The following is a 24222-nucleotide window of genomic DNA, read 5'->3' as shown; positions in this document are numbered from 1 at the left end:
CTCCTCTCCCTCCTCTCTCCTCTCCCTCCCCCCTGCTCTCCCTCCTCTCCCTTCCCCCTGCTCTCCCTCCTCTCCCTCACCCGGACCATCCCCCTCCCTCTTTGTTCCCCTCCCCTTCCCTCCCTGTCTTCCTCCGTGTCTTCCTTCCTCCGTGTCTTCCTTCCTCCGTGTCTTCCTCCCTCCTCTCTTCCTCCTTTCCTCCTTCTCTCCCTCCCTTCCTCCCTTTTCTTCCTTTTTTTCCTTTTCTTCCTTCCTTCCTTTTCTTCCTGTTTTTCCTTTCCTTTCTTTCCCTCTTGCCTTCCTGTCTCCCCTCCTCTCTGTGTGTCCCCTTCTCTCTGTCTTGCCTTTCCTTATGTCTTTTTCTCTTTTGCTCTCTTTCTTTCTCACTCTTCCTTTATTTTAATTTCCTCTTACTTGCCTTCTGTCTTCTTTCATTCCTTCCATTGTTTCTTTGTTTTTAGTGGTGTGTATGCTTCGTGAGCAATCAGACTATAGCTTGCAGAATAGTTGGGAGAGGCCAAAAATGCCCCTGAGAATGCAGACAAGGAACTTCTTAGTGAGCATATGAACATCCTCACTCCAATCGGAGGATAACATTGTTTGTACTTCAAGGGCTAAAAAGCTGAGAGAGGGTCTCTGCTTTCTGTTACTTTTAGCACTCGAATCATTTCTGCATGTGTTTCTATTGATTACTTTTTCTCCTATTTTGGTTCATATGTTTGCTGCTGCTTTGCATGTCTAGTGATTTTGGATTAGATGAGTGATACTGTGAATTTTACCGTGCAGAATTGCTGAAGTTTTTTTTTTTTTTTTTTTTTTTTTTTTTTTTTTTTTTTATATCTGTAAATATTTTTTTGGCATTGTTCTAGGATGTAGTTACCTGGAAAAAGTGACATCCTTTTGAGAGGCTTGCTTTTAAGCTTTGTTAGGTGGAATCACAGCAGTCTTTAGTCAGCTCACTAAGGACCAATACTCTTCTAAATACTTACCATAACATCATATGAATTTCCATGTTTTTCCACTTCGGCTGGTAGGAACACCTGTGTCATCTCTAAGCATTGTTCCGTTAATTCTTCTAGTAGTTCTTGGCTTCACACATCTGCTGATCAATACTTTCAGCTAAAGTCTCAAGGGGACCTCTGCAAATCTACAGTGTTCACGGTTCAGGCTTCTCTTCTGTAGTAAATTGCTCAGTGAACTCTAATTCCCTTAGTCTTCCTGAACCCCCAATTCTCCTTAACTCAGGGAGACCACCAGGCCCCCAGGATTCCCGTATCTGCCCTGTGACCTGGAGACTCTCTGCAGGCAATAGGTTGGGGCAGTCATAGGGTTCACTTTGTTTTCCTCCTCTTCGGCTTCACTGCCCTGTGTTACCTGATGTCCAGTGTCTGAAAACTACTATTTCACATATCTTGTGTGCTTCTGCAGTTTTAGGTGAAAGGTAAAACTAGTTTCTTATTACCCCATGTTGGCCAAGGCAGAAGTTTTGGAAGTCTTTTTAATGTCTAAGACACTTCTACCTTGAGAGTCAATTGAAATAGTCTTTTCCACAATAATTATTTTCTGACCTATGGTTTAAATATAAGTCATGAAAATTTTATGCCACTATTTTTTTTAAGTCTGATTACAGATAAATTCGGGGGGCTATCTCCTCCTTGATTGACAGAGTTTATAATGTTTCCTACTCGCAAGTACTTCTGCTTCCTCTTTGCATGTGTTACTATAATGGGAATGTATATTTCCTTTTTGTTAAAGATGCCTTCAACAATTTGTCATAAAGTCACTTCTATTAGTGAATTCTATTTTTTCTGTTACGTTACTTTATCCTTAGTACCAAAGAGCTCCTTGTGTGAAACCAATTTGTTACTAAAATGTCGCTTTGTTTATGTTCTTGGAATTCTTCATACATTGACTATCCTCGGATGTTGAGTGTTGTAGGCCTGTGTGGCAGGGTCTCTCTTCCATTCTATTTTTAATCTGATTATTGACAAAATAAACCCCATTTTTGTTTTCATCCCCTTTCCTTCTCATGTAGGGACTGGCATAAATGGCAATCCATAAAATTACAAATGAAAAGTTTTTTTGGTTTTAACTATTATTTAGATACGGGCACAATTATTTTTTCTTTCAAAATAAAATGAATATTCAAAATAAAATGAATAAAAAATTCATTTTATTTTTTAACTTTTAGGTTCAGGGGTACATATGCAGGTTTGTTATATAGGTACATTTGTGTCATGAGGGTTTGCTGTACAGATTATTTCATCACCCAGGTATTAAGCCTAGCACCCATTATTTATTTTTCTTGATCCTCTCCCTTCACCCACTTTCTACCTTCTGGTAAGCCCCAGTGTCTGTTGTTCCCCTCTATGAGACACAATGGTTTTAACTGGAAATTTTAATTTTTTTTTCAGGTGATTCTCAGTATGACTTGCTATGTAAAGAAGAATTTATTGAACTCAAAGACATATTCTCTGTGAAACTGAAACGGCGTTGGTCTGTTAAACAGCAGAGAAGTGGTACTTTATTAGGTATCACACTCTTCATCTGCTTGAAAAAGGAACAAAATAAACTAAAGAATTCTACACTTGATCTTATTAATTTAAGTGAAGACCACTGTGACATATGGTTTAGGCAGTTCAAGAAAATATTGGCAGGTAAGTACTTCTTATGGGAATTTTTTAAATCAGCCCAGTTTCCTTGATATAGGTGATTAATCTAGACATGTTTTGAATAAAAACAACTTTTAGTGATGTTGAGGTAGTTTCCTTCTGTTTCTAGTTTCTGTGTGTTTTTGTCATGAGAAAGTGTTGAAATTTGTCAAATACTTTTTCTACATTAATTGAGATAATCATATTTTCCCCTACATCCTGTTAATATGGTATCTTACATTAATTGATTTTCATATGTTTAACCATCCTTGCATTACAGGAATAACTCCTGCATGGCCATGGTGTATAATCTTTTAAAGATGCGATTGAATTTGGTTTGTTAATATTTTGTTGAGGATGTTTGCATCAATATTCATAAAACATATTGTTCTGTAGTTTTTCTATACTGTTTGACTTTGGCATCAGGGTAATACTGACTTCATAGAATGAATTAGGGCGTAACTCTTGAATGACTGTTTTCATGAAGAAGCTTCAATAATCTGAAATGAAATAAATTAGTTCACCTAAGAGTTGTTTTTAAAAGCATATTTATTTTTCTATTAATGTCTCTTTTGAACTATGTAAGAATGTATTCTCCTTCCACTCATACATTGATGGCAAGTGTGTAATGTACTCTGTGGCCTGAAAATAAGAATTTTTTGAATAATCTTAAGAGGCCATGCTTTATACTCTGGTAATTGAGAATTACCTGTTTCACAGTAGCTTTTTCTAAAGGTTAATTTCCAGAGAAAAGAGAACATGTTTATTAGGATATATCTCTTAATGAATTCAGTGTATATGAAATTTCTAAATGACATTTTCATATTTTGCATACTAAATAAAATTCATAAGTACAAATATGCAATTCCTAAGTACAAATATAATGCAATTTGGATTTCTAAAAGTAATCTAGTTAAAATATGATCTTAGGATTGATTTTTTTTTGGTCTGAGATTTATGAATCTTGCTTGTTTTTCTGTTAACTCATTTCTTCTTGTTTGCCACATCTATCAGATCAGAGTAGAGGCAACTTGTATAGTTGATGGCACAGTTTAGGGTTAGATGGCACAAGATAGAAATGGATGCTAGACAAAGAGCAGTCACGGAGCAATGTTAGAAATTTCCAGTTTCAGCATCATTGATCAAGAAAACCATGAGAACCCAAGTTGATCAAAGGCAGCCAGCCAATAAAGTTCTGCTCATGGGAGATGAGCTGACATGACATTACGTTAAAATTGGAAGACCCTCTTACTGAGTGGCTCATGCTTCCCTGCTACCCTCTTTGGGACTTCCAAGAAGACTTGATTATTTCAAGAAGGCAAGAACCCACAGAGGCTGTAGTTGAGTTGATCTCTCTGGAAACATAGAGAATATGTATAATTAAATAAAAACACTTTAATAGTGAATCCTTTACAGTGTTATTTCAAATTTATGTCAAGTGATTTAAAAAGTAAAAATAAAAATGAAAATAATTTCAGTGGAAGTAAATTTATTAACATGACCAGATATACATAAAACTTGCATGGTCTTGTCTATAAAATAAGAATATGTCATTTAATTAGAGAGTCAAAGCTCTTTCTTGCACTTAAGGTCTGAGGAACTCTTCTCCCATGGGGCTTATGAAGGGCTAGGCTGAGGTAACTTCCTCAATATATCTTAGTCATAAAACCAAGAGAAAGTAAGAAGCAGAGGACATCACAACAAAGCTCAATTCAGTAAAAGCAATTTTATAGGAGTAGAGGGACTTGTCAAAAACAACAACAACAAAGAACACTGTCCAAATATTTATTCAGCTTAATGAGTGATGTTTTGGTTCGATCTAGGGTTAAAATCTAGACAAATTACAGAGATGAATAAACTACATATCCTTTAGTCTACCATCCTCTGTAATTGAATCTTCTTTCAATTACAGGTCCATGTAGTTCTGGTATTCATTAAAGTGCCTATCCCAGGGGCTTTGGTATGTTGTGTTTCAATTTTCATGTTTCAATTTTTTTTGATTTATGCATTAATTTTGTTTATTCAAAATTTAGGTGCAAGTTGTTTAGTTTACATGTATCTGTGTAGTTTTGAGAATTCGTCTTGTTCTTCATTTCTAATTTTATTTCATTATGACCTCAGAAGATGCTTGATATGATTTTGATTTTTTTTTATCTTATTGAGACATGACTTACGACTATGTGGTCAATTTTAGAGAATGTTCCATGTACAGATGTGAAAAATGTATATTCTGTGTTGTTGGGTGGAATATTCTGCAGATGTCTGTCAGGTCCATTTGGTCAAGAGCCTGATTTAAGTCCAGAGTATACCTTTGTTAGTTTTCTGCTGTGGTGATCTGTCTAGTGCTGTCAGTGGGGTGTTGAAGTCCCCCACTATTCTTGTATTGCTATCTTTTTCTGTAGGTCTAGTAGTATTTGTTTTATGAACCTGGGTGCTCCAACATTGAGTGCATATTTATGTAGGATAGTTACATTTTCTGGTTGAATTGAACCCTTTATCATTATATAATGCCCTCCTTTGTCTGTTTTTGATGTTGTTGGTTTAATGTCTGTTTCTTCTCATACAAGTGTAGCAACATCTGTTCTGTTTAAATTTTCTATTTGCATGCTAGATCTTTCTGCATCCCTTCACTTTGAGCCTGTGGTTGTCATTACATGTGAGATAAGTCTCTTGAATTCAGCAGAAGGTTGGGTCATTTAAAAAATCTAATTTGCCTCTCTGGGTCCTTTAAGTGGAGCATTTAGGCCATTTATGTTCTAGGTTAATATTGATATTTGAGGTTTTGTTCCTATACATTTGATATTTGAGTATTGTTACGTAGTTGCTTTCTAGTCTCAATTGCATAATTGCTCTATAAGATATCTGAACTTTGTATTTTTGTGTGCTTATATGGTAGCAAGTATTGTTTTTTGGTTTCCATGTTTAGAACTCCTTTGAGTATTTCTTGTATGGCAGGTGTGGTGGTGACAAATTCCCTTAGTGTTTGCTTGCCTGGGAAAGACTCTATTTCTCCTTCATTTATGGAGCTTAGTTTGGCAGATTATGAAATTCTTGGCTGGCTTTTTTTTTTTCTTTAAGGAGGCTAAAAATAGGCCCCTGATCTCTCTTGCTTATAAGGTTTCTGCTGAGAAGTCATCTATTAGTCTGATGGGATTTGCTTTGTAGGTAATTTGGCCCTTTTCTTTAGATGCCTTTCAGATTTTTTCTTTGGTGTTGACCTTGCATAGTCTGATGGCCTATATTCCTTGGGGATGGTCATCTTGTATCTTGCAGGTGTTTTCTGAATTTCTTGCATCTGGATGTCAACCTCTCTAGCAAGATTAGGGAAGTTTTCCTGAATTATTGCCTCAAATATGTTTTCCAATTTTCTTACTTCTTCCTCTTCTCCATCAAGAATACCAATAAGTCATAGGTTTGGTTGCTTTACATAATCCCGTATTTCTCAAAGGCTTTGCTCATTTTTCAGATTCTTTCTTTTTGTCTAACTGGGTTAATTTAAAAGGCTGGTATTCAAGCTCTGAAATCTTGTCTTCTGCTTGGTGTAGTTTATTATTAAAGCTTCAAAATGTTGTTGTTTTTTGTCTTTGTTTTGTTTTTTTTTTTTGAGATGGAGTCTCACTCTGTTGCCCAGGCTGGAGTGCAGTGGCATGGTCTCGACTCACTGCAATCTCTGCTTCCTGGGTTCAAGTGATTCTCCTGCCTCACCTTCTGGAGTAGCTGGGATTACAGGTGCATGCCACCACATTTGGCTAATTTTTGTATTTTTAGTAGAGACGAGGTTTTGCCATGTCATCTGGGCTCGTCTCGAACTCCTGAACTCAGGTGATTCACCCACCTTGGCCTCCCAAAGTGCTGTGATTAAAGGTGTGAGCCACCATGCCTGGCCTGCTTCCAAGTGTATTTTGATGTTCCCTTTAGTGAGTTTTTCAATTCCAAAAGTTCTATTTGGTTTTATATTAATATGGCTATCTCATGTTTCATACCCTGCACTGTTTTCTGGTTTATTTGAGATGGATTTTAAATTTCTCTTGGATCTCACTGAGTTTCCTTGCAGTACATATTTTGTTTTTTTAATCTGTCATTTCAAAGTTTTCAATTGGTTAGGGTCCATTGCTATAGAGCTAGTGTAATTCTTTAGAGGTATGAAGACACTTTTTTTTGTAGTGTTGGAGTTCTTGGGCTGATTCCTTCTTATCTAAGGGAGCTGTTGCTTCTTATTTTTGAATTTCCTATTGGTTGGACAGGACTCAAACGTTTTTTTTTTTTTTTTCCTTGAGAGTATGACTATGGTGTATGTTGTGTGTGATCATTCGACTTTGTTTCTGGGTGCTTTCAAGGGGCCAAGGCTCTTTATGGATTCCGTGGGTGTGGTAGCTTTCTTAGATGCTGCTTGTTGTAGCAATGTATTGGATATATGAGCTGACACACATATCCAATATCCACATAGCCCCATGTGGGGCTGAGGGTGCAGAAGTCTCAGGAAGCTTATTTTGTGGAGTAGCACTAAGCCTTTCTGGTAGTGGGCTTTTTATTTGATAGTACAGTGCAGGCTGCAATACAGTAGGTGGCACTTAAAAAATAAGAGCCAGCTTGCCCTCAGTTAGGCTGATGTCCAGTAGAAGCACCTGTCCTGACAGGGGAGTGGCAGGAAGAGATTGTGCTGAGGCCTTTGGGGTCACTGGTTGGGGGGCAGGGGGAGGTGCACTAGCTCCTTATCCAGTGCTGGCAGGAAAGTGATCTGCTTTTCTATCATACCCCATCACAGGGCTCATGACCTTCAGTTCATAAAGATTTTATCCTTTGGTTCCTAGCTGTAGCGTGGCTGTAGGTTATGCATATGCCCCTCTGAAGACAACCACCAAAATGGTCTTGGGGCAGAGCCTCTTCCCCCAGTCTAGGGCAGGCAACTCCATGACTCATATGTCCTCCATTGCTGGGACGCTGCTGCTCTGTGTAGGGATGGGGAGTTGGGCCCCACCCTTTATGTAAGCCTAAGTAGCATTGGCTCACTTTCAGCAGGGGTGGAGCCATCTTGAAAAACATGAAAAACTCTTTCTTCAAGTACCTGTGCTGGCTCCCAATGGGAAGAACCACTGCTGCATCTTCAACAGTGTATGGGGTGGGAGGGTATTGCCAGAGATGACCCCTTCTCCGTATCCATTCCTTGACATGGTATTGCCCCCTTTAGCGATTGACACTGTGCCCACCTTTCCTTTGTCCCAAAGAGGTTTTGGTAAGTTGTGCCCCTCTCCCTTATAGGTGACCTACACTGGGGGTTAGATCTTCAGAGGTTCCACAGCACCCTGGGAACTTGCACCCTGGGCTTTCCAAAGTCAGAACAGGTTATGGGGTTTGTTTGCAGGGGATCTGGTGCTACAGAGATTCAAGGGTGGAGAATCCCTGGGCAGAGCAGAGGCCCACGACTGGTGCACAAGCAATATGGTGACCACCATCTCAGTTTGGGTCTGAGGGGAGTATGGGAACACCTGCAGGAGCTGGCCACCCAGTTCTCTATCCCTGGGAAATTCCCAAATTGCCACCAATAACATTGCCCTGGGTCATAAGGGTGGGGCCCTGAGTTCTTTGGGGGTTGATCTCTGCCAGACTCTAGCTGCTTTTCCTTTCTGCACCCCAGCTTCTTCCCATGGGCACTCCAGAAGGTCCTGGCTCTCTTTCCCCAGTTTTCCATTAGAAACTTGTCCATTTGACAGTAACTTTGATCTTTCTAAGAAGAATTGGCATCCAAGGTCTGTGGTCAGCCATGTTAGAAAAAAGAAAAAGAAAAAAACTAGTTTGTATTAAATTCTGAAAAACTAGTGACACTGTTTAACTCTTCAAAGGATTGTTAAGAAAAGAAAATCTTTTTAAACCAAACTCCTAATTTTATCAAAATTGTAACTGAAAATATAAATGTATGAAAACATAGTTATTATGTAAAATTTGCTTAATAAAAGAATAGGAAAAACTACTATTTATCTTGGACCGAGAGCATGTTAGTTTGACCTTTGAACCCTTTCTACTCTTGTAAGTAGTGGTGGGAAAAATTCATTGTAGGAGTCTGCAGACATAACAAACTATCATTAGACTGCCAAGACCTCCACATAATAAAGCAAGCAGAGAATGTCACATAAGTATGTTAAAAATGATCAAAAAAAGAGAAATTGAAAACATAGAGTGCTATCAAAAAAGGATAGCATTTATGTTATGACATATGTACACATGAATATCACTTCTTAGAATTTCATCCTTCTTAGGACTTATTCCTGAGTCTGAGGATTGAGAGGTTCTGATAAAACAGGTCTGAGTGGGTTCCAGGCACGGGCTTTCTTTAAAAGTCTCTCCAGGGATTCTAATATGTTGCCAGGACCAAGAACCATGGATAGCCAAGATCTCAGCAGCGCAGTTTGATTGAATGAACTTATGTAGAACCCTGAATGCCACACTTAACCAAAGAAAGCTTTCCAGGGATTAATTATAGGTGACAGAACATGCTATATTCTTATTAAATATTGTTAAAAGTTAACCAATACCCATTCCTGATTCATGTAAAGTTCTCACTTATTTTCCAAGAGTTTTACTGTATGACTGGTTTATGGGATCCTTGGAAAATGTTGACAGACATGGCAAAGGTTCCTGCAGTGTTTCTCTTTGTCCATCAACAGCCCTAGCTCATAACCTCTACCCTTTCAGCTGAAAGCAATTAGCTCTTCAGAAATGATTCATTCTATTTATACTTGGGATAAGTAACATCAGACAGTCTTCCCCAGGGCTTCTCACGGGCCCTGGTGGCATTTTTATCTAAGGGAGTGATACATTTTTATATGTAATTGGTCATAATTATACTAAAAACAAGTAATTGTGTCTTATACAAGAAAAGTGTATTTCTGCTTTAGTCATTGACAGAGTATCCTGAGAACAGGAGTTAAGAAGTACATTCATTGTTATCTTATTTCTATTTCAAATTCTTTTGCTAGGAAGAGGCCCTTTTCACTGTACTTTGTATAACAAAACTTCTTTGGGAAAACAATTTAAATAAACTTTGTCAGATCTTATTATGTGATTATATTCAAAATGCTAATTGAAGATTCTCTAAATATTTTCAGTAAAATGTTGAATTAAGTTTTCATGCTGTTAAATAAGTTAACATTCCTTCCTTTACTGAAGTCATTATTATAAAATTTAAATCCTAATGATAATAGCTGACGTTTATTAAGCATTTAGTATGTACCCTTTTTTTGCTAGCAACTTTTATGAATTCTCATTAAATCTTCATTATAATAGCATCAAGAACTACACATATGTTTTCATGTAAGAAGGGAAATAAAATTATGAGTTTTGCTGTGAGGTTTGAAGAATGAAAACAATGCATGACTTAGAAAATAGTATAATTAAGTGAATTTTATTATTATCAAAAATCATCTCTTAGTTTATAAATGAAAAAACTAAGGCTTAAATAATGTAAAAATCCGTTAACAAGGTTAAACAACTGGTAGGTGGTAGAGGGAGCTGGGAACAAATCTGTACCTGTCTGAATCTGGAGCAGGAACCCTTAACTGATGTGTCATTCCAGCAGGTCATCAGTTACTCTACAATACCTATTAAGTATACTTTATTTACCATATTTAGATTTATAGAAGATTTAGACTCTACTGTAAAAACAAGGACTTCAGACACCTATTAGAAAGTATCCATATCATCTTGTTTGAAAATTGTCCCTCTCTAGTGTTCTTTTCTAAACATAATGATTCAGAACTCCAAACTCTTGAAGTAGGCAACCTTTAGGGTCAGCGTTAATAATTTCTCAATATTTAAAAAAGTTTCCTCATGACTGTCACTATTATTGAGATTTCTCAAATGCCTTGGCCTGAATTGGGTGTGCACTATGAAAAAAAAAAAAAAAAGGCAGACATTTCTTTTTGTTAACCTAAAGGAATTTTAAAAACACATATAAATACACTGATTTGTGACAGATTACCAGACTTTATGTTTAGCAGGATTTCCTAAGCAAAACACAAATTCTGTAAATCTACAGAATTAGATAAAACATTGACTCAATCCTTAGATGAGAGTATAATGGATTGTCACTTAATAACTTTTTTCACTGAAAATAAATGGTATAAAAAGTAATGAAGTTCTACTCTCACAGTATGAATAAATAGGAAATACATAATATTTTAAATTAGGCAACAAATCGTTAAGCCCTTTAGCATTCATTAGACTATCATTAATGATAATAAAATTGTGTGGTATTTATACAGATATTATATGTAACTCCAGGAATTTTATTATAATTGTGTATGAATATATTTGTTGTTTGAGGCAGGTAGTTGGATATTTGCAGTGGCTGTATGCTGAAGCATTCTGGTAATAGTTTTCAAATCAACCATTTCTTTCTCCTTGTCTATCATCTTTAAAGCAAAGGCACCTTTTTTTTTTAACTATATTTTTTGAAAAAATACATTTGGTGTAAAATTATATATTTTGAAAAATGTTCATTTTCTGTTTTTACTAGTTTCACACCTTTGTTATTTTTTCAATGGAAAGAGCAGAAATAGGCAAAAGTGAAGCCTGTGTGTGTGGTCAGGTTCCTGGGCCCTTCATAGCATCTAATGCCAAGCTGTGTTCTCTTGTATGTCAGTGCCTTCTCACTTGCTAATTAAGTGACAGAGCTAGGGACTTCCCTCTGTCTAGAATGCCCCTCATGTCTTGTTTGCCCAGCGAAACCTAGTTTGAAGTTCAAAGTCTGATACAAACCAGGTGATCCTCTGCAAAACTAACTGTACCTGAGCAAACCAGGCACTTACTCTTTTATATGTTCCTGGCACTGCTGATACTCTGATAGAAAATATCATCACTTAATGCTAATTGTGGGCTCACAAAGGGTATACTTTTACTATAAGAAGACTGTAACTCTTCTTAGCACAGAGATTATTAAGTACTTGAAACAGAGTTTCACATATAAGTGTTCAATACTTTTTTTTTTTAATTTCTAACACTTGGCACAGTGCCTAGCTCAGTAAATGTTGGTGAAGTGAACTGAGTATACTGCTTACCTGTTATGTGGTAGGGATTATTCTAGTTGCTTCTGTTATAAACCAACTCATTTAGTCCTTATCACAACACTTTTATTGTGGTCAATATTTTTTAATCCTCACAGATGGCTAAGGAATCAGAACTCTGAGAGACTGGTTGAGTTGCTTTGGGTTGAGTGCTAAGAAAGCGGTAGAACAAGATTCCTATCCAGGTATTCTAATTCTAAAACACACACTGGTGTGTGTGGTTTGTTTTTTTTTTTTTTTTTTTTTGGTTACAGTAGTGTTTTCTTGAAAGGCAGGGTATAACTGACTATGCTGTATATTTGGGACTAAGTATATTATTGTCAAGTATATTAAAAATGTCATAACACTGGAAAGGAGTCCATCAATGGGCTATGCAGGTTGAAGGATTTGTAGATGAGAAACTGATAAATTTGGTTAGCAAGGAAAGCCATCTAGTTGTGAACCCTTGATATCCGCAAAAGAGAGGGTCCTTTGAAACCTAAGGGAACAGAACTTTCCTATTCTCAAAGTTCGGAGCAGAATAGGTAGGCTCCAGACAGTCTAATGCCCAACTTTTACCAGTGGTGTTTTAGTTTTTTTTTTTTTTTTTTTTTCCAAAAGGAAATAATGTAATTCTTTATATACTTCTGAATTGTCTATCTTATCAAAAATAAAAAATTTCATTTTGTAGTACATACAGAATCAAAAGACTTTCACGTCCTAACTCCACAAATGTTTATTTTGAAGCTCTTTAAACTGTTTACCACAGATATTAGTAAATCTGTCAGAAATGAGGTGACTTACTTATCCTTGTCCCACCAGATAGGTGGGAAGGATGATCACACTAGATAGCATGGATGGGTCCTCTATTTATCTCCTTATACTTGAATGGAAAATACATCATTCAGATTAATCAATCAGTCATTGTGACTGATAGAATTTTTATATGGATAAGCTGAGTTTGGTTCCTGGCTTTACCACTTACTTGGGATCTTTATGTCTTCTATGGTCTCCTATCTGTAAAGTGAAGTTGATAATGCCAATGTTGCTTAAATATGTAACGTATGCAAAGCAGCAGGTACTCAATAAAGGGTAACTCTTACTATTATTGTATAGCTCTCCAGCTATGTGTTGAGCTTCTATAGAATCCATAGCCCCAAACTCTTTAGCCCTTTGAGACCAAGATTAAGCATTGTCTTTCCAGAAGAGAGGGTGAGAGAGAGTGGCATTATACTAATAGAATTCATCATTATCACCATCATCATCATGATTTCTTGGTGTGTCATAGAATGTGCTGTGTTTCACATTACCAACAGATGTTAATTTTCACAACATCCCTGAGACAAGAAACTATTATTACATTTTACAGATAAGGTCGCACAGCTATGAAGTTGTGGAATTGGGATTCAAACCCAGGCAGTCTGTCCCCACTGTCCATGTTCTTAACCCACCATGCTCTCCTGACACTTGAAAAGTTAGGAGGCATACTCAATAGCTTGTAGTGTTGCTGCAAAGAGAATCTAATTTTAAATCCAGTGAAGTTTATTAGTTGCTGTCTTTGATATGCCATTCAGATTGTGCTATCCTTATGACGCCTACCTTGGTTGTATATGTAACTAGGCATCAAATATGTAAACACTCAAAAAGTGATAGGTGCCAATAAAATATTTTACAGTTAATACTTATGTAATCTGTGTTCTATATGTTTGAGGGCTGGTTCCAAAATATTCTATATTTGGCTTTTAGTTAAAACAATATGCTTTGCTCATATTAATTATACAGTTGATACCATTCTCATGTTGGTAACATGTCTGTAAGTAACAGTTGAAATTGATCTGGCAATTTTAGAGTTGTCAGACCCAGGAGATGAGAGAAAAATTTAAAATGTTTATAACATTACATCAGCTAAGTCAAGAGAGAGAAAGAGAAAGATGATTCAAATTTCTTGTACTGGTGGATGTAAGTGCTTGGAACTGAAATAAAGGAGAAGGTGTAGGGAGGGAGAAAGATAAGTCTTCCCTTTACGCAAGTTGAAATTGAGTTTCCTTTGAGGTATAGAGGTGAAACATTTTAAGAAGCTCCTTAAAACTCTCTAATGTGGTTTTTCAACCTGTTTCCATCAATTTGGCAACATTTCCTCACTTTTTGGCACAAGAGAATATTCTAGGTTTATCTCACACCTTCTTTGTTCCGGCCCAGGAATCAGCCATTTCTCTAAGAAACTCTGGTTCCTTTTGGTGGGAAACAGTACTGGGAAACCAAGATCTGGGAGCTGAATATACTCCTAGTGATTAGGAGGTCCTAACTTGCAGACTCTTGCAGCCAACGGAGTTAGGACATATTTATTAGAAATCATGAGTTTATATTGATCTTGCTAGGATCTGTCCAATCCTACAAGGTTCTTCCCCGAGTCCCTCCTTTCTCTTTGTGTATCCTTTCTTCCATATTAAGAACTGGGGCTCCCAACAACAAGGCATCTGCCCATTTGCCCAATCGTATGATGTATAAAAACTAGTTTCAGAAAAGTGGCAGCCAAACCACTAAGAAAAATAAACTTGCTGAAATGAGTTCAAGATTTATTGGCAGCTCTTCTTTTGGCCCCCTAGACTGAAAGTATGTATTTCAAGTATTGTGCTCAAAAGTTACTTGGGTTAGCTTTTTCCACCTTTCGTAATAGTAATATTTACTTGAAATACAGTTGGCTTAGTTTCCATATTCAGTTTGTTTTTTTCTATTTCATTAATTTCATTATATATATTTAATATGTAGGACATTAACATGTCCCCAAAAGAAGAAAACACTCCTTCCTGTGTCATTTTCACCTCATCTCTCTTACCCCTTATAGGTACGCACTGGTTTCTGGTTTATCTTATACTCCTTTTTGAAAAGTTACCATATATATGTATGTTTTTAAAATTTTTATTTATTTTTTTACACAAAAGGTAACATGCAGTATATACTTTGCCACTTTACTTTTAAACTTAACAGTGTATACTGGAAATCACTCCATATCATGTTACAGAGAGCTTCCTTATATTTTTTAATAGCTGTATAAGACTTCATTGTGTTGTCTGTACCGTATTTTATTTACTCCCCCATGTGTGGACATTTTGACTGTTTCTAGTATCTGCAATTACTAATAATGCTGCAGAAAACTTTGTGCGTATTGTATCTTGGTAAATTTCTAGATGAGGATTTCTAGGTTAAAGGTTAAGCACATGTGTAGTTTTGTTAGATATTGATAAATTCCTTTCCATGGGGTTTATAACATTTTTAAAATATTTACCAGCAATGTATAAAAGTGTCCATTTCTTCAAAGCCTCACCAACAGATTGTATGTTTTATGTACTTTTATGTTTTAGAATTTTTCCAATGTGATGGGTAAACAATGGTATATCAATATAGTTTTAATTTACATTAAAGTTGAGCATCTTTTCATGTTCAGCTAGTCTCAGGGCTATTCTTAATATCTTGTGAGTTGTCTTTCATATTATTTTCCCATATTCCATAATACTTCTGGTCTTTTTCCTCCTCAATTCTTACAAGTTCTTTATATTTCAGGAATATTAGCTGTTTTATTTGATATGTCACACATATTTTTCTCCCAATATATAATTTTTCTCTTATAACGATTTTTTTTCATGCAAAGTTTTTAATTAAAACCTTTTATGGGCCCAGGTGCAGTGGCTCACACCTGTAATTCCAGCACTTTGAAAAGCTGAGGTGGGCAGATCATTTAAGGCCAGGAGTTCGAGACTAGCTTGACCAACACAGTGAAACCCTGTCTCTACTAAAAATAGAAAAAAATTAGCTGGACTTGGTGGCACATGCTTGTAATCCCAGCTACTCAGGAGGCTGAGGCATGAGAATCACTTGACCCCAGCGGGTGGAGGTTGCAATGAGTCAAGATCATGCCACTACACTCCAGAGTGGGCAACAGAGTGAGACTCTGTCTCAAAATTCAATAAATATATAAACAAAACCATTATGGGCCAGGTGCAGTGGCTCATCCCTATAATCTCAGCACTTTGGGAGGTCGAGGTGGGTGGATCATTTGAGCCAAGGAACTGGAGACCAGCCTGGGCAACATGGGAAAACCCCATCTCTAAAAAAACCCCCAAAAATTAGCTGGGTGTGGTAGCATACACCAGTAGTCCCAGTTACTCAGGCGGGTCATATGAGCCTGGGGAGGTCAAGGCTACAATGAGCAGTGATGGTGCCATTGCACTCCAGCCTAGGCAACAGAGTGAGACCATTTCTCTAAATACATACATACCTTTTATGGAGTTAAATTTACACACTTTTTCGTTATTGCCTCTGGCTTTTGCATTTTAGTAAGACTTTCTTTACACTCAACTTGTAGATAAATTCACCCATGTTTTCTTCTAGTACTTGTATAGTTGAATTTTAGATCTCTAGTCCATTTGGAGTTTATTTTGTGTATGGCAGAAGGTATTGATCCTATCTTTTTCCAAATAGTTGTTATCCAGTTGTTCAAAAAAAAAGTTGCTAAAAAGTCCATCTTTGTCCCAGATAGACTGGAACAAAATGAATTAAAGACTTAAATATAAATATTTCTATTTGTGTATTCCTTCTTCCTAGAAAGAGAACACAGGTGGAAAGCTTCATGCCATTGAATATACCTCAAGCCATTGGTCTGGCAATATACGAAAAGTGGAAAAAGCTAACCCAAGTAACTTTTGAACACAATACTTGAAATATATACTTTCGGGCAGGGCGCGGTGGCTCAAGCCTGTAACCCCAGTACTTTGGGAGACGGAGACGGGCGGATCACGAGGTCAGGAGATCGAGACCACCCTGGCTAACATGGTGAAACCCCGTCTCTACTAAAAAATACAAAAAACTAGCTGGGCAAGGTGGTGGGCGCCTGTAGTCCCAGCTTCTCGGGAGGCTGAGGCAGGAGAATGGCGTAAACCCGGGAGGCGGAGCTTGCAGTGAGCGGAGATCCGGCCACTGCACTCCAGCCTGGGCGACAGAGCGAGACTCCGTCTCAAAAAAAAAAAAAGAAATGAAAAAGAAATATATACGTTCAGTCTAGGGGGCCAAGAAAAGAGTGGCCAATAAATCTTGAACTCATTTCAGAAAGTTTATTTTTCTTAGTTGTCTGGCTGCCACTTTTCTGAAACTGGTTTTTATACATCATACGATAGGGCAAATGGGCAGATGCCTTGTTGTTGGGAGCCCCAGTTCTTAACATGGAAGAAAGGATACACAAATAGAAATATTTATATTTAAATCTGGCAATCATTTTTAAGATGTAAACTTAAAAGAACAGGCAACAAAAGCAAAAATAGGTACGTCGGATTTCATCAAACCCAAAAGCTCTGCACAGCAAAGGAAACAGATGAGTGAAGAGGCAACCTATGGAATGGGAGAAATTACTTCTAAGTCACACATCTGACAGAGGGTTAATATCCAAGGTATATAAAGAACTGCAACAGCTCAACAGCAAGAAAACAAATAACATGAATAAAAAATGAGTGAAGGGTCTGAATAGACATTTCTCTAAAGAAGACATACCAATGGACAACATGGAAAAATGCTCAACATCACTAACCATCAGGGAAATGCAAATTAAAACCACAATGGGATGTCACCTCACACTTGTTAGACTGGCTGTTATCAGAAAGACAAAAGATAAGTATTGGTGGCGTGTGGAGAAAAAGAACTCTAGCACACTGTTAGTGGCAGTGTAAATTAGTATAGCCATGATGGAAAAGAGAATGGAGGTTCCTGAAACAGTTAAAAGTAGAACTACCATATGATCCAGCAATTCTACTACTGGGAATATATCCAAAGGAAATGAAATCAGTATATTGAAGAGATCTGTATTTTAATGATTATTGCAGCATTATTCCCAATAGCCAAGATAAGGAATCAATCTAAGTATGTATCAGTGGACAAGTGATAAAGAAAATGTGGTGTGTATTCACAATGGGATATCATTCAGCCTTTGAAGAGAAGGAAATCCTGTCATTTGCCACAACACAGTTGAACCTGGAGGTTGTTAACTGAGTGTAATAAGCCAGGCACCAAAAGAAAAATAACATGATTTTTCTTATATGTGGAATTTTAAAAAGTTGAACTAATGGAAATAGAATAGAATGGTAGTGACCAGGGGTATGTGATAGGCTGAGGGATCAAGGAGATGTTGGTCACAGGATACAAGATTTCCATTAGATAGAAGGAAGAAATTCAAGAGGTCTATTGGATACCATGGTGACTATAGTTAAAGTATACTTGAAAATTGTTAAGAGTAGATTTTCTGTTCATACCACAAAATGATAAGTATGTGAGATAATGCATATGTACATTGGCTCAATTTAGCCATTTCACAAGGTATATATATTTCAAAACAACATGATGTACATGATAAATATATAGTTTATTTTCAATTAAAAATTTTAAACTCTCTAATTGATCTTTAACATATACTACACCAGTCTTTTCACTACTCTTTATAATGGAACATATGTTCTTAGAATGCTAAAATGTATTTTTCTTTGGAGGCCCTGCAAATAACTAAAAATTTTTCTAAAAAGCCATACCTAATTACTTACATATGATCCAGAAAGGATACTTTGAAAAAGCTTTTTAACTGATAAAATCATTAAGGTAAAACATATTCGTAAAAGTATTCTCTAATATTTTTATAATTTTCTAGTTCATGAAGGATTAAATGTACAATTATCTCACTTGAACTGGATTTTTTATGAGGTTAATTGTATTTAAATGCTAATTATTTTAACCAATTTTGTGGTCGACTTCTATGTAGAATAGGGAAAATAAATTCCTAAAGTCAGTTACATTTATCTCTTTTCAGTCTGGATTTTTAATTAGGAAAAGTGATGTAGTTAAATAGCTCTACTCTATAGCATCTTCTAAAATGAGTAAAAATTCATTATATCAGGATAAAAAATGATAAAGATATATGGATGACACGTTTGGCTGAATTTTTCTTCTTTCTTTCTTCACTGTTCTCTTACTGTCTATTTAAATAGCCTTAGCTCTTTTATCATTTAAATTCTGAAGTATTGAGGTGATTATTCCGGCAGCAGGTGATTCTTTCTACTAATTACTGTTCAATCAGTTTTAGCTATTAGAAATAGAGATAAGTTTACATTGCTGGGCTGCATGTAAATTTAGAAGTTACATGGCTTTGTTTTTACTTTGATTTACAGCATTAAAATTATTTTCATCTGTATATGTAAAGATCTGCATCTATAAGCTTTTGTGGATAATAAGGTGAAATTGATGCATTTTAATATAAATTGCCAATATAAAATATCTCTAACTCAGACCTCTACTGGAAAGTTGTCAAATCTTATGTAGGAAAGGCTTTTACCATCACTGTTACACATTAACTGGGCATAGTTTAATATTAATAGCTCCTGAGACTTGTGGTTAACTGAGGTTTCTATTTCCTGTGTTTGGGTTTTATCTTTGCAACAACTTGGTTGCTTTTCTGTGTAAAATAGTGGTGAATATACACAAGAGTATGACAAGGTTCTGGGCTCTTAACTTTGATGAACACCATGCCATTCCCATCGTGCTGCACTCAAAACAGCACAGATGTGAGTCTGGGAGTGGCGTCCCTGCCGCTCTCAGGAGCCTTTGTTTGGAGAACACCCTGATTAACCCCCACCCTTCATGGTTCATTGACTCACTGATAGATCAAGTTTAAACTAGTATATATTAGCACATTTGTTACCAACAGAGGAACAGTTGGCCATTCTGTTTTATGGTGCTGGTTCATTGCAAACTGGCGTGCTAAAAAGGTCTATACTCTAGAGTATGAATTGGGAAGTTACCAAAGGACTGAGAACCAAGTCAGTTGCATATTAATGTTGAATTATACCTGTATTTTAATCTTGGATTATCTACTTGTGGGATGCTTATACTTTTGTCAAGTTATGAATAAATGATAATTACCACTTTGAAATTCATCTTTTTTTTTTTTCAAGGAGTTTAGGGGATTTAGGTGTCTCAATATAGCTTTCATATTAAACAGTTTGTCATAATTGAGAGCAGAGCAAGGTCCTGACTGCCTGATGCCTTGTTTTGGAGCATTTTAAAAATGTTTTCCAGAGAGTTTTTTGTACCTAGTGACTTTACATAAGTCCTTACATTATACTATATTTCTAGGTCACCTAAAAATGTTAATCGTTTAGTCAAGAGGGTTAGGATGTGCATCTATTTTCTCATGAAAAAAAATTAAGCTGTTCCCTTTTTATCAGTTTTCTTACAATCTAAAGTTTTTTCTTTTTCTTTTTCTTACCTTCCTAACCTAGTTACTAAAGTCTTCTTATTGTTACAGTTCCTTTCATGGGAGATAGGTTTACTGCATCATTTGGCAGTTTCAGAGGATGGATTTTGTCTTGGCTTCATCTTTCCTTACTGGTTGCCATCCCCTGGGCCACCTGCTTTTTTGCGTTTTCCTTTCTCTTGTGAGATGATGAAGCTCCATATCCCGATGGGGCTGAGGGACAGCACCCTGAGTCCAAGCCTGGGATAAGGCAAAGGACTTGCTTTTCAAAACAAACTAGTGTCATACAGGCTGCTGCTTTCAGGTCCACTCTCTGATTTTTATTTTAATTGATAATTTGTTTTTGGAAGGCAAACTGATTTAAGTTCTCAGCAAAAGGGTCAGTATTTATTTTCAATGCTGCTATTAATTTAGGGTTTTAATTTAGAAAAGATTTTTACCAACTCTCAAATATGATTTTTCTAGTGACTTTTTTTGTAGATATAAGGAGTAGGTATGAGATAGGGATTGAATTACTTTTTTGTTTTTAAAACTTAACTTGGCAGTAGTAAGACGACGTTGCTTGTTTTATTCATGCTAAATATTTTTTCTAAAGGGATCTAGATATCTATTAGAAAACTTACTTTTGATAACTGGTTCTTTTTTAAGTATTTACCTTAGCCTTTTTGTCTTGTAGGAATTAATAGAAATAGTTGTAATTTTAGACTTACTTTATAAAACAACAATTTAAAGAGAAGTTTTTTGCTTGAAAGATTGTTTTGCAGTGTTGCACTTTTGTTTTCTTTAGTGCAATTGAAATTGCAGTTTTGTAATTTATTTTTTAGTTTGGGGTTTTTAAAAGAATCTATATGTGTATTTATTGGGCATCTACTGAGTGCCAGACACTATTCCAGGAACCAGTAAACATAGCAGAGAGCAGAATCATGAAGTTCTTGACCTCGAGGAGTTTAAATCCTAGTGGTAGAGGGGGAATTCAAAAAATCAAATAAATACATTTCTATTATGTCAAGTGATGGTATGTACTACCAGGCAATGAGATGAAAATATTTCCTCTTCTATACAGAGTGGGCAAGGAAGGCTTCATTGACGGAGTTTTTGAAGAAAGCTGGAAGTAATGGGGAAAGACAGCCATATAGATATATGAAGGAAAACATGGTCCAGGCAGAGGGATCAAAAAGTGCAAAGAATTGAGCAAGAAAGTCATGTTCAAGTGAAGTCAGCAGGGGAAAGAGTGGGTCACAAATGCGGCTGAGGGGGGTCATGAAGGGCCTTACTAGCTTTGTATGAGTTTTTACTTTTATTCTGCAAAACAAAACAAAACAACAACAACAACAAAGAAAAAAAACAAAAAAACAGGAACTATTTGGGGATTTTAAGAGAAAAGTAACATAACTTCCTTTTAAAATGGATATGTGGCCACTCAGTGTAGGGAGTGTTCTATATGAGTGGATGGAATAATTGAAACAGGAAAGCAGGAGACAGGTTAAATAGAAAATGGATTAATCCAGGCAAAAGATGGTGACTTAAATTAGGTTGGGAGTGGGAGAGATGGTGAGACATGCTTTGGATTCATTTTTTCCAGATAGAGCTGGCTGGCAGAAACATGTCATTTATTGACATAGATGTGGTAGATTTTTTTTTTTCGTAGGCTGGGTCTTGTCCAGGCTGGGGTGCAATGGAGTGACCATAGCTCATGGCAGCCTCAGACTATTGATATCAAGAGATCCTCCCACCTCAGCCTCCCTAGTAGTTGAGATTATAGACATGTGCCACTGTATCCAGCTAACCAAATTTTTATTTTTGTAGAGATAGTATCTCTCTGTGTTGCCTAGGGTAGCCTTGAACTCCTGGCCTCAAGCAATCCTCCTACCTAAGCCTCTCAAAGTGTTGGGATTATAGGAGTGAGTCACCATGCCTGGCCAATATGGGGGTTATTAAGAGGATAAGTCAAGGATGACATTAATATTCTGTTATGAAAAGTGTCAAACATATAGAAAATATAAACAGTGTTCCAATGGGCACCCATATTTTTATCACCTTGATTCTACAGGTCTTAACATTTTTCTATATCTGCTTCAAACATTTTATTCTGTTAACGTATTCTAAAGTAAATTGTAGACATTGTGATAGTTCTCTCCAAAATGCTTCAGCATGTAGTTCTAAAAATAGGTATTTTTCAGATAACCAAATATCGTTATCCTGCCAAATAAATAATTGCTTATGAACATTTAATACCTGGTCCTTAGTCAAATTCTCCATATTTTCCACAATGTCTTTTATAGTTAATTTTTACCAACTAGTGTGTAATCAAGAATCATTCATTTAATTACATTTAAACTATAACATTACAACATGTTTTCTCATATGTTTTATTATCTCTGACACTGACTTATGGAAGAGACTAGATTATTTGTCCGGTAGACATTTTATTGTACATTAAGAGTCACTAGGAGAGCTTACATTACTAGTCCCCACTCTCAGAAATTTTGATTCAGTGGATCTGAGGTGGCTGTTTCCAATGAACTGCTGGTGATGTTGGGCTTTCATTCTGAAGCCCATACTTTGAGCACTACTGCTGTACCACTATCTCATGACTGCTTTGTGATGTCGTTTAACTTGTTGTTCTGTTGCTTGTATTTCCTATAAACTGAATTTTCAATCTAAAGGCTTACTGAGATTCATGTTTGGTACTTTGGGCAAGAATACTTCATAAGTTGTAGTGCTTAATGTTAGTAGCACTTAATTCTGACTATCTCACTATTCATGAGGCTAAGCTAAGGAGGTGACAGCCCGATCCCTCTACTGTAATGTTTCCATTTGAAACTACTAGATAATTTGTTGAGTGGAAGATAGAGACCAGGGGGGATATCTAGTTTTCAATAAATATTTCACCTGATGATTTTAACACTCATTGATCATCCTTGCCTGAACTAATTATTTAATTAGGGATGGCAACATGGAGACTTTCTAATTCAGTCTTCTTTTTTTTTTTCTAAATGAATGGCATTCTTTTTATTTTTAAATGGATGTTACTTTGCAACTGGGGTTATTTGATTACCCAGAAATATAGTGCATATTAAAAAGGTAGGATTAATGCTTAGTTAACTAATTAAGCAATTTTTAATTAGTCAGAGTAACGGACTAAAGTTTCTGACCTGAGCAAAGATAAAGTGGAAAGATAAAGTGGTCATTTAGTGAGATGAGCAAGACTGGATAGATAGACTAGATTTGATGGGAAAATTAGAATATCAGTTTTGAATATGTTAAGTTTGAGATGTCTGCTAGAAACATATGTTGACAAGGCTGGGTACGATTGGCGCATGCCTGTGATCTCAGTACTTTGGGAGGCTGAGGCGGGCAGATCACCTGAGGTCAGGAGTTCAAGACCAACCTGGCCAACATGTGAAACCTTGTGTTTACTAAAAATACAAAAATTAGCTGGGTGTGGTGGCATGTGCCTGTAATCCCAGGTACTTGGGAGGCTGAGGTAAGAGAATCACTTGAACCCAGGAGGCAGAGGTTCCACTGAGCGAAGATCCCTCTAGCCACTGCACTTCAGCCTGGGCAACAGAGTGAGACTCCATCTCAAAATATATATATATATATATATATATATATATGTTGAAAATTTTTCAGTTGAATAAAATAAAATATTCTAGCTATTTTAGGTAGAATGGCATTTTATACAGATACTACTACTAAAGGGTAAGAGGATATGACTGTAGTACATTAAGTATACTGATGGCCTACAACTGTTGCTGTGTTGCTTTTTCCTCTTCACCACACATATGCAGTCTCATGAAACATCTTCTATGACCAGCACACTGAAGGAAATAAAAGGAACCTAGTTTAGAGATGGTTCTGCATGATACAACAAAAATGAGCTTACTAAAGCATTACAATCCTACTTAAGGGTATTCCCCACCTCAAATAGTAGGGATGGTCTTTCTGGTGGACAGAACTTCAATCAGTTGATACTAATTGTCAAGGTGTGATGGCCAAGGATTGATGTTTCAGTGTATGGACAATGGTTCAGAGTTTGGTGAAATAGTCAAGTTAGAGGAGAAAGATTGGTGACAAAGATGTATGAGGTGGAAAGTATACTTTCACAGAAGAACAGAGAATGAGATTTATGGTTTTTTGTAAATGTTCAACAAACTTTGTTCAGAGGAAGAAATATATGGCAAGATGCCCCATCCTACAGATAGTAGTCAGCATCACTGCAAAGCAACTCCAGGGCTTATGT

The 24222-nt window shown here is 36.5% G+C and overlaps 1 protein-coding gene across 4 annotated transcripts in view; it reads left to right on the top strand.

Annotated features, from left to right (window-relative positions):
- CERKL (ceramide kinase like) overlaps positions 1–24222 on the top strand; it is a 129234-nt gene that overhangs the window by 61703 nt on the left and 43309 nt on the right. For all 4 annotated transcript variants that reach the window (XM_025405468.1, XM_025405467.1, XM_025405465.1 and 1 more), the window contains exon 2: positions 2415–2657. Coding sequence is in view for 3 of the 4 variants with exons in the window: in XM_025405467.1 (XP_025261252.1) it covers positions 2415–2657 (243 nt within the window). In the remaining variant the exon portion in view is untranslated. The remainder of the gene's footprint in view (positions 1–2414; positions 2658–24222) is intronic.

This window comes from Theropithecus gelada, chromosome 12 (assembly GCF_003255815.1).
Source record: "Theropithecus gelada isolate Dixy chromosome 12, Tgel_1.0, whole genome shotgun sequence".
NCBI classification, from domain to species: Eukaryota; Metazoa; Chordata; class Mammalia; order Primates; family Cercopithecidae; genus Theropithecus; species Theropithecus gelada.
This window is presented reverse-complemented; position numbering and strand designations above follow the sequence as displayed.